This window comes from Mytilus trossulus, chromosome 1 (genome assembly GCF_036588685.1).
Source record: "Mytilus trossulus isolate FHL-02 chromosome 1, PNRI_Mtr1.1.1.hap1, whole genome shotgun sequence".
NCBI classification, from domain to species: domain Eukaryota; kingdom Metazoa; phylum Mollusca; class Bivalvia; order Mytilida; family Mytilidae; genus Mytilus; species Mytilus trossulus.
In genome coordinates this window covers 67,609,483-67,620,852 of record NC_086373.1, presented here as the reverse complement: position 1 = coordinate 67,620,852, position 11,370 = coordinate 67,609,483, and the positions used below count along the sequence as shown (strand labels likewise).

The window sequence follows — 11,370 nt, the reverse complement described above, 5'->3', positions numbered from 1 at the left end:
ACCCTCTCCAGAGTCACATATTATATATGTGTCATAAAACATATTTTTCCTTAATCCATGTAGGTTTCCCGCTGCAATGAACACCCATTGATGGCCTTCGGCTGTTGTCTGCTTTTAGGTCGGGTTGTTGTCTCTTTTCTCAATATTACTCATGATTTTCTACGATTATTTAATTTCATCTTATTAAAGGTTGTGCATTAGAGATTTTGATTTAACAAAAGAATAAAATTATTCTTTATTATTATTGTTTAGATTTTATGAATATTTTATTTGTTTTGTTCTAAAGCTGATATCAAGCTAGGACGAAAATAAGAAGATGTGATGGGACTGTCAATGAGTAACTTTACACCAGAGAGCAAATCGCTTAGAAATAGTACACAAAACACAACATATAAAAAAAAGACTTTAAGCAACGTGAACGCCACCACAAACGGGGTATCGCAGGTGCCCGGGAAGGGTAAGCAATTCCCGGTAATAAGTATAATTCGGTAGATCACATTCTCGAATAGGGAACGGGAATGTAGTCACAAAAAGAACATATCCGCTATCATCTGTGAGACGGATGTTCCATAACGGTCATTCAACTCGTGATGGCGTCCGTAAAATTTTAAAAGGTATGATTTCAACCTAACCATTTGGAATTCTTGGTGAGCAACAACCCTCTATCAAGGAAATCTTGTTAGCAAATACAAGCCCGAGAAAACCGTACCAATAGGGAGATATATACGCCGTATACAGGCGCTGCTGGAAAGTTGCTTTATATAGAATGGAAAATTCACAATTTTGAATTAGAAATAATTTTTTTTGTCGTAAAGTTTTGTTTTCAACAGATGAAGTATATATATATAGATATACGAAGATGTGGTATGAATGCTAATGAGACAACTCTTCACCCAAATAACAATTTATAAATATAAACCATTATAGGCCAAGGTACGGCCTTCAACATCACACCGAACAGCAAGCTATATAGGGCTCCGAAAATTAGTGATGTTAGACCATTCAAAAGGGAAAATAGTTCATATTTCAAAAGGGCATAACTCTTCTAAAAATATGACAATAACTTTCGAAATCGACCTACACATCGCTGATCTGAAAATCTGACAAGAACTGTACAAATTAGAGCGATATCATTGCTATAATTGTTCATATAATTAATATTTCAAAAGACATTACTCTTTAAGATAAAATTGATTGGCACTGGTTTTTCGTCTGAGAAATTGCTAATATAAAACTATGATTCTATGATAAGCTTGATAAAAAAATCTGTCAAAAATTGAACACATGAGAGCGCTAACAATGCAATATTCTATATAAGCAATATTTCCAAGGGACTTAAACTTTTAAAAATAAATAAAAGCAACAGTTGGATACCGCTGTTAAAAATTCATAAATCGATAGAGAAAAAGCAAATCCGGGTTACAAACTAAAACTGAGGAAACGTTTCATATACATACATAAGAGAACTCCGACACAACAGAGATACAACACCGAAATAAATAAAGTAAAAAAAATAAATAAAGGCAACAGTTGTACATGTATACCGCTGTTCAAAATTCATAAATCGATAGAGAAAAAACAAATCCTGGTTACAAACTAAAACTAAGGAAACGTTTGAAATACATACATAAGAGAACTACGACACAACAGAGATACAACACCGAAACTCGTTCGAGACATAATGATTGCTGGTATACACCTATGTTATGAGTTTTATAAAAATCTTGTACACGCCTGAGAGCTTACAAGGTCGGACGGACGGACGGATGGACACTCGATATTTCTATCTTCCTCCGTAACGCTTTGTGCGTGGGACACACACTTATTGAATCGCTATACTTCACTCGAATGTGAAGACATGATGAAATGACGAAATAATTGTATTCAACACAAACATTTGGAACTTAAATAATATAGCAGGGCACATCCTTCAACATGCTCCTGTCGAGAAGGTAAATCATTGACTATAATTCATTAATATAAACAATTTTATCAAGAATGAAATAATTACATAACAATAACTGAACTACTTACATAAATATGATACTTTCATGGTGCATATGTACATGTGAATTGCATACCAGTTTATAATAAAATTGAGAATGGAAATGGGGAATGTGTCACAGAGACATCAAGGTTTATTGTCTCTTTGACACATTCCCCATTTCCATTCTCAATTTTATCAACCCGACTAAAGAGAAGACAACAGCCGAAGGCCATCAATGGGTCTTCAGTGCAGCTAGAAACTCCCACACCCGGAGGCGTGCTTCAGCTGGCCCTTAATCAAAAATGTATACTCGTTCAGTGATATTGGACCTCATACTAAACTCCGAAATATACACAAGAAACTAAAATTAAAAATCATACAAATTGAATACTAACAAAGGCCAGAGGCTTATGACGTGGGACATGCGCAAAAATGCGGCGGGGTTAAGCATTAGTTTTCTTATATCTCAACCCTCCCCCTATACTCCTAGCCAAAGTATACGTAGAAAAATAAACACACGTTACAATACGCATAGTAAAGAAGTCCTAGTCCGATGTCAGAATAGGTAACAAAAGAAACTAAACAAAATGACAATGATACATATAAATGTATGTGTTGTAAATAAAAAAAAGTTGCAGGAAAATCAATATCCTTTGTTTTTCTATTAAAATTTATCATAATCAAGTTTTAAACCTGACTAGTGACTACACATAAAAACTGTGTTTCTTTATATACTAAAGAACACGATAACAAATTACTGCGAAAATGTCAGTAATATTGTTTAAAAGGAAGCTGCTTGACAAAGAGTCTGCTTCTGTCGTATCTGCAAATATTATTTCCAAAACAAATAACATTTGTTTGACTATTTCCCTACTTTTTTCTTTGCATTAGCTTGTTCCAACTGTTGCTCAAGTTCTGTTATTTTCTTCCGCAGTTTTGAGAGCTCTTCCTTTGCAATGTTACCAGAAGCTTTTTTTGCCAGATGTTTACCGCTCAAATCATTGTATTTTGTCTTCAACTTTTGTAGCTCAGACTTAAGTTCATCTTCCCTTTGATTATGTGCCCTTTGTTCGGATGCTAAATCGTTTTCTTTCTTTTTCATCAATCTTTTCATTTTATCCAACTCATCTTGCCTCTTTTTGATTTCCGCACCTTTTCGCTTGATTAACATCTCTAATTTATCATTCTTTACCTTTTCCCTTCGTAGTTCATTTTCTAGATCTTTCTTTTCTCTTTTTAATTCGAAAAGCTCGCTTTCCTTTTTCTCTATTTCTTGTTTATGACTTTCAACCAGATCCTTGCCAAGTAACGCAAGTTTTGCACCATGTCGGCCTCCTTCGATGGCAATCTGCATAAATTCATCTCTCAAAACATCAACAGCGGCCTCCAAAATATCTTTTCCAAAATTCCTAAAGTGATATAGTCACATTTATATTATCTGCGGGTTACGCATAAATTCTTAATCTTACAAAAAGAGTGATATCCAATTTAACGTAGGCTATAATAAAATTTTATTTTGGGAAAGTTATGTTCCATATATATAAGGAAGCCATAATAGCACAAACAACTATTGCAATACACTGTTTATCTCAGTTGCCTTGTTTGTCGACTTCAGTGTTAACAGTTTATTATTTTCACTAATATATTAAACTAAAAACAACAACAAATATTGATTGTTTGTTGCTGAACATCCAGTGGCAAATATGTCATAGATATAGGAAGATGTGGTATGAGACAACTCTCCATCCAAGTAAAACTATATAAATGTAAACCATGTCATGCATGTTTAAAACGATAAGAGTCAATATTACATGTGATTTTCATCATAGAATATAAATAGTTGTCTACCAATTTTGATGAAACATTTGTTCTCTCAACCTTCTGAACATGTTTGCCCCTATTTAAGGAATGACTGTAATATTTTTATTAGGATATACTTTTTAGTAGAGTGTTCTTGTATTTTATAAACATGAAACAACAGTTCGAAAGCAACACGATGTATAGGTTTATTTTGCACACATTTAACAACTCTTTAATTACATACACGTAGTACGCATGTATCGCATACGTCATGTTAAAGCTTTTCGTGTCAAAACCTTAACAATCGAACATACCCCAACAGAGCCTTTCTGTGTTCATCTAATTTATTTGTTGTTAACTCATCTTCTACAAAGTCTGATTCACTGACAGTATCTGCAACAAATTGTCAAACTATTTAGCAATCCTTTTTTTTTAAATAGGAACGCTAAAATGCTTCGGAGAATAACGTGTTGTAAATGATAATGATCATGTGATTTATTCTATAGAAGGGTGTGTACGGAGTTAATGCGGGGTTCACACATTGCCGATTATTGCTCCCGTTTGAGATCAGACAGCAATACGATATGAAAAGTGAAAAAGTCGGATTGGTATCCTCAATTATCTGGAATGTCCTATCATTGTCTGAACGCATTCGTTTTAGTTCGTAACAGATTCCTACGGATCGGGAAGGGTCCGAATAGTTCGGCAAAGCATCCCGATAGTTAGGTGCGTCCCGTAACATTCGGGGCAACTCAGCCGATTTTGTCTAATCGGATAACAATCGTGGCTATGTCGTGACAGATTCTGCTGTATCGGATCGAATTCCGAACAATGTCTTGTGTATTCTGGACGGTGTCCTGTGAAACGGGAATGATCCGGAGTAATTTTTCATAGCTGTTTTTCTGCCGATTGAGTCCAGATTGCATCCAGATCTTGTCGATTGCGAACCGTTTTTTGCCGAAACCGCTCCGAAACAGTCCCGTTATTGATACGAAATTTGTCAACGATACCCACGTCAGAGTCTCGACAACTACAGAATACAATACGACTGAGACCAGACAAAGCCGTTTGCAATGCGATAGAGCGGACCGTGATAGGATTACGTTCCGACAGTACCTGATCATCCCGAATATGCCGACAGTTTTCGAACAAATAACTTCCGTCAGCGTCGGTTCACTGTCTGGTCACTGTCTGATCTCAGTCGGATTACATTCGGTAGAGTCGGGACGCAGTCGTGACAGAGTCGGTCGAATTTTACCTGGCGAAAAATACAAATCGGATTAGAAGCGGATTCAGAACGGGATTATCGGGACTTATTCGCTTAGAAACGGTTGAATATCGGTGCTTCCTGAACACTATCTGATTGTTGTCGTGATCAAATTATTTTTTTTACAAATTTTAATTTAAGTTTGAATTTCCATCCACGATTCACAGGATCTTGATCAGACTTTTAATAAATTTTAATCGGGAATGGTCCTGTCAAGAACGGTAGTAAAAATCGTGAATGTGTGACCACAGCTTAACAGGATTTTGAAAATCGGGTAAAATATTTATACAGAATAAAAAATTTAAAACATGAAGAAATACAAATAATGGGGTGCTTTATTATACAGAATAGCGAATAATTAATGAATATTACTGATTACTAAAATATTTTTCTATAATTATTTATCCCTTTCACGGATTTTGAATGCAAATAAACATTTTTTCCGCATATAAAATGTTAAATGGAGCAAATGCAAAGCAAAGACCGTTTTGTAACCATGATAGATTTATCAAATTAAGGGTTTGGATGTACAGTGTAGTAAAATGGAATATAAGACATAATTACAATACTCAGCCCCTACTAGCGAGCTTGATCATCTCTTATAATGCACAGTTGAAATCAGTCCTAATCTGTCTGTAACAGGTTTACTGACATAATAATAAGTCATATAACAGTTCCAAACGGCTAAATGTCTGGTATATTGTAGAAAGTTTGACTCTTACAATTTTTTAAGTGTTACTCTCAAATCTGTTCTAAGTTAACAAGAATGAACTGTGCTTGATCAACTATGCCACAAAATATGTCGATGTCCAAAACTGTTCTTCGAAGAACTGTCAAGAATTAATGCAGATCTACATAATGTATTTCTAGAATTTCGTATGATCATGGACCCTCTATTTAGTCTGGGTTTCCCCAAGTTGATATGGAAATCATGATATATATTTAAGGATGTACTTGAGTAAGGTTTTGAAACTTGTGTTATATATTCGAACTAGTTGGTTCTTTTCCTACATTACAGGGTAAGATAATTCTCTTTCCATTGAAGACTTTGATAGCTCATAAAGGTCATTTATAAGAATCAAAGCAGATTCTATACTTCTTTTTTATTTCTAACTTTACCGTATATTTATTATAGTGATAGTATGTTAAAAATTAATATTTAGTAGAAAAATTTCTCTAAAACAATTCTGTTTTTTTCCCTAATACACGATGGTATGACATCTGCATAAAATAAGCAATTTGCTTTATTTCATTATAAAAGGTACAAAACGTAATTCAATATCATCGATTTTTTTTGATTTTTTTTTATATTAACTGGTTGTAAAAAATATCATTCAAATGGACCAAAAACTGGGGCCGTGTCAACGAAGCTGTCCTAGAACTAAGACATGTCTTAGGATGGTCTAAGGACACGTCTTAGTCCTAAGTCAGGTTAACGAAAGTCTCATAAAATAAGATATGTCCTAAATTTGGTCCTAAAGTTAGGATAAACAATTAGGTGTCTTACGATAGTCCTAACGGTTAAATTGTCCTAAAACGTAATAAAAACAACAAATATGGCATAAACTCAATACTAAAAATACTAATACAATATTAAACTATCATTAGATAAAATTAATAAAAAATATTGCCAAGTTTAATATTTGTTATAGATTTAATTGTATTATAATAAATTATTTCGTGTTGCCTTTTTTGAAGACTAAATAATACTATCAGCATAAGCAACACTGATATATTGAATTATAATTCAAATATGGGAAAAGTTTAGTTTTTTACCTAATTCAAATTCGATACATGTAATGAAATCGAGTGGACCTAAGTACAAAACTAGTTTATGTACTAAAATTGCAGCACGAATATCACAAAGTTTTGTGACCATTTACTTTTGTTTTCCTATTAAATTTAATTATATCTTTTATCATATTTAATAACGTATTTATTAGTATTCCGTAAAAACTTTAACTTGTATTTTGCGTTAATTGTTTTCTATATAAGAGTCATCCTCCCTGTCTTAACATATAGGTTCTAAAATACAATTTAATCTATTTCATACAAATCTCTACATATATTTTCAATTAAATAAATGTGTAAGGATGGTCCTAGGACCATCGTAGTTAGGACTGTCATAAGACAGCTTTGTTTTACATCCTAAGACATGTCTCAGACACGTCCTAAGACCATCCTAAATAATGTCCTAAGACCTATCTTAGGACATATCCTAGGATACTTTCATTGACACGGCCCCTGGACTTAACAAACCTACATCCGCAATTAGTTGAATTTCGTTTCGTAATATCTTGACCTACTTGTCACTAGAGGAAAATTTTAGGCATACCTTCAAATGATTTTTCAGTTCCGATCTTTCCTTTCTTTTGAATCTTCATATTTTTTCCTTTCTTTTCCATATTTAATGAAAAATATATCACTACGTTTCCTTTATCAGTACACTTGTATTAAAGTAACATGTTATGTCTTTTAATCCTATGAATGCACATAAACCTATGCATATAAATTATTCAGTTAGCTTATATATATTAAAATTGCCAAATTCAGTTTTTTAGAAAAAGAAATATCATCATGCGTTTCGGTTCAAAATTATCATAAACCTAATATGTTTCGTGTAAAAGTTGTGCATTATATAACTGCAAATTGCTTGAAATTTAAATATATTTCATTGAAAATGTTTAAAAAGGATGAAAATTAAATTAAATCTAATCTATAAGAAATGTTTGAAAAAGTATTATATTCGAAGTAGGAGAAAATTTATTCCAACTTCCTAGTTCCAAATTTAGTATAATGTGAAGTATCAAAATCATTATATGAGGGTCTAGATGTTGGGTCCTTTATTTCTGTAGTCTTTATTATTTATGCCATTTTTCGCTATTTTGCTATATTTCAGCACTACATTATTCTCTATTCTTTATATTTTTGCACCCAATTATTCTCTATTCTTCATTTTGATTGGTCCATTTTTCTTATATAGACTATTTTTTTCCGCCTATGTAACCACCCATCCAGAGCCTCTTATATTGCTGAATCACTCTCAAAATAATTATAATGCTGAATCATTCTCACTCGAAATATACACAAATTAATATATACATGCAAGACAAAATTGAGAATGAAAATGGGGAATGTGTCAAATAGATAACAACCCGATCAAAGGGCAGACAAGTATGGCACGCCGTTTTTATATTTATTCAAATTTGAAGATATCTTATTTATTTAACAAGATATCTTATTAACTTATAGAGATATCTTATTTAATTGGTTATAAAGATATCTTATTTAATATATAAGATATCTCCATAAGTTGATAAGATATCTCTATTAGTTTATAAGATATATCTATTAATTAATAAGATATCTTATAAAGTATATAAGATATCTTACTTCTTTATAAAGATATCTTTTAAATACATATTTTATAAGATATCTTATTAATTAATAGAGATATCTTATAAACTAATAGAGATATCTTATCAACTTATGGAGATATCTTATATATTAAATAAGATATCTTTATAACCAATTAAATAAGATATCTCTATAAGTTAATAAGATATCTCTAAAAGTTTATAAGATATCTCTATTAGTTTATAAGATATCTCTATAAGTTAATAAGATATCTCTATAAGTTAATAAAATATCTCTAAAAGTTTATAAGATATCTGAGGCTCTATTAGTTTATAAGATATCTCTATAAGTTAATAAGATATCTCTATTAATGAATAAGATATCTTATAAAGTATATAAGATATCTTACTTCTTAATAAAGATATCTTCTAAATACATACTTTAAAAGATATCTTATTAATTAATAGAGATATCTTATAAACTAATAGAGATATCTTATTAATTAATAGAGATATCTTATAAACTAATAGAGATATCTTATTAACTTATGGAGATATCTTATTAAGTAAATAAGATATCTCTTTTATTAACTATATTAAATATATCTTATATAGTTAATAAGATATTTTATAAATTAATAGAGATATCTTATATTTTAAATAAGATATCTTATATATTTAATAAGAAATCTTTATAAACACTTGAAAAGATATCTTTAAAAACATTTTAATAAGATATCTTTATAAACTTTTTAATAAGATATCTTATTTTAAAATATATACGATATCTCATTTAATAAATCAGATATCTCAATTAATATATAAGATATCTCATGTTGTTGTTAAAATATCTCAATTAGTTTATAAGATATCTTATTTAACTAAATAAGATATCTCGAAATTGAATAAATATAATAACGGCGTGCCATAGACAATGGCCGAAGGCTACCAATGGGTCTTCAATGCATAGACAAACTCATAAGCATCAAGTGTACTAAGTTTCAAGTTGATTGGACTTCAGCTTCATCAAAAACTACCTTGACCAAAAACTTTAACCTGAAACTCCCACTTTCATTCTCCATGTTCAGTTGACCGTGAAATTTGGGTCAAAAGTCTAATTTGGCTTTAAAATTAGAAAGATCATATCATAAGCAGCATGTGTACTAAGTTTCAAGTTGATTGGACTGCAGCTTCATCAAAAACTACCTTGACCAAAAACTTTAACCTGCGGACGAACGAACGAACGGAGCCACAGACCAGAAAACATAATGCCCCTCTACTATGGTAGGTGGGGCATAAAAATCAAACAAGCTAACAAAGGCCAGAGGATCCTGACTTTTGACAGGTGCACAAATGCGGTGGGGTTTAACATATTTTTAGATATCTAAACCCTACCCTATACCTCTAGCCAATTTGAAGGAACTAAAACACACAACATTAAGCACGTTAAAAGTCAGTTTAAGAGAATTCCATTTCCGATGTCAGAATAGGTAACAAAAGAAAATAAACAAAATGACAATAATACAAACATTAACAAAGGACTAACAATAACTGATATGCCAGCTTCAGACCTCAATTAAACTGTTTGAAAGATTAGGTCTTCATCATACATGTAGGAATATCAAGCACATATTAAGTTTAGTTATGACATGTTAATACATATGCAAACACATTCAGTAAAAAAACGTTTTATCCTCCAACGATCTGACTAAAACGATTTCTTTTAACGGTCTGACTACTTTAAAGGAAGTTCAACATCATATTTAAGCATCATATTTATATTTGAATTTTCAAACCTTCATAAAAGCGTTATATTGCAATATTTATTCACCATTTATATTAGCTAGTTTGTTGCAATTTTATAAAAACAAGCAAGAGCGACCTCATTTGGATCCATATGCAAACAACTATGAATTTGACATTATGTAAGGATAGATGGGTTGCTCTTTTTATTTGTTTTATATCTGATTTATACCATTTACAGTCTTTGGACCTCATTGTTTAGGAGTTTTTGTTTTTTGTAGTTCTTACTGCTAGTATGTTGATTTCAAATAAAGGGGTTGCGTCTATTCCGTACAAATGAAAAGTGAAGCTAATGACGTTTTAATAATAAAAATAATAATATTTTCATTACTTAATTTTCGTTAGAATAAGTCACCTTGCAATAATAGCCTTTGTTGACTTTTAACTGTCCCTTAATTTATCGAAAATTTTATTTATCGATATATATCATTTTTTTTTAAATAGATACAAGAAGATGTGGTATGAGTGCCAATGAGACAAGTTCAACTCTCCATCCAAGTCATAATTTTAAAAGGTAATCGTATAGTTCAAAGTACGGTCTTCAACATGGATCCATGGCTCACATCGAACAGCAAGCTATAAAGAGCCCTACAATTACTATAGAAAGAAAAAAATAGATTCAAACGGGTAAACCAACGGTCTAATCTATATTAAAAACGGAAAAAAATATTAACCATATCAACGACCGACAACCACTGAACATCAGGTTCTTGACTTAGAATAGGTGCAAACAAATGCAGTGGGTTTAAACGCTTTTTAGAATAGGTACAATATACCAACCTTCACCCTTACCTGGAACAATAGTGTTACATCACAACATAGAAAGAAACACTATAAAATAGCAAAGTTAAAGTACCCCAATTATTATAGCTAGCATCTATATTGCTTGTACGGAAAATATATTTTAAGTCACGTTAATGTTAAAAGTCCCCACCTCTTGGTTGAAACTAATAGATAACTGATGATGAGGGTCACGCAATAATCTAGTTTAGGAAGGTAACTTTATCTTGGCACCTATATGACATTTTATAAATGCCCTGTTACGGTCAAATTACTAAGAATTGAGAATAGATACGAGGAATGTGTCAAAGAGACAACAATCCAACCAATGGGCACAAAACAGCCCAAGGCAACAAAAGGATCTTCAAGACAGTGAA

General features: G+C 31.7%; 1 protein-coding gene across 1 annotated transcript; it reads right to left on the bottom strand.

Annotated features, from left to right (window-relative positions):
• Window positions 1–953: 953 nt before the first annotated feature.
• Window positions 954–7,604, bottom strand: LOC134683090 (rho-associated protein kinase 1-like). Its single transcript, XM_063542170.1, has 3 exons — window positions 7,390–7,604; window positions 4,102–4,180; window positions 954–3,396 (listed from the first exon to the last, which is right to left on the bottom strand). The coding sequence occupies exons 1-3, from the start codon at window positions 7,457–7,459 to the stop codon at window positions 2,850–2,852; spliced, it is 696 nt and encodes a 231-aa protein (XP_063398240.1). The 5' UTR covers window positions 7,460–7,604; the 3' UTR covers window positions 954–2,849.
• Window positions 7,605–11,370: the final 3,766 nt, after the last annotated feature.

Excerpts from the sequence above, each read along its gene's own strand:
- LOC134683090 (XM_063542170.1), bottom strand. The coding sequence starts at position 7,459 with ATGGAAAAGAAAGGAAAAAATATGAAGATTCAAAAGAAAGGAAAGATC. Across the intron at positions 4,181-7,389 it reads AACTGAAAAATCATTTGAAG|ATACTGTCAGTGAATCAGAC; the intron begins GTATGCCTAAAA and ends AATTTGTTGCAG. Across the intron at positions 3,397-4,101 it reads CACAGAAAGGCTCTGTTGGG|GAATTTTGGAAAAGATATTT; the intron begins GTATGTTCGATT and ends ATATCACTTTAG.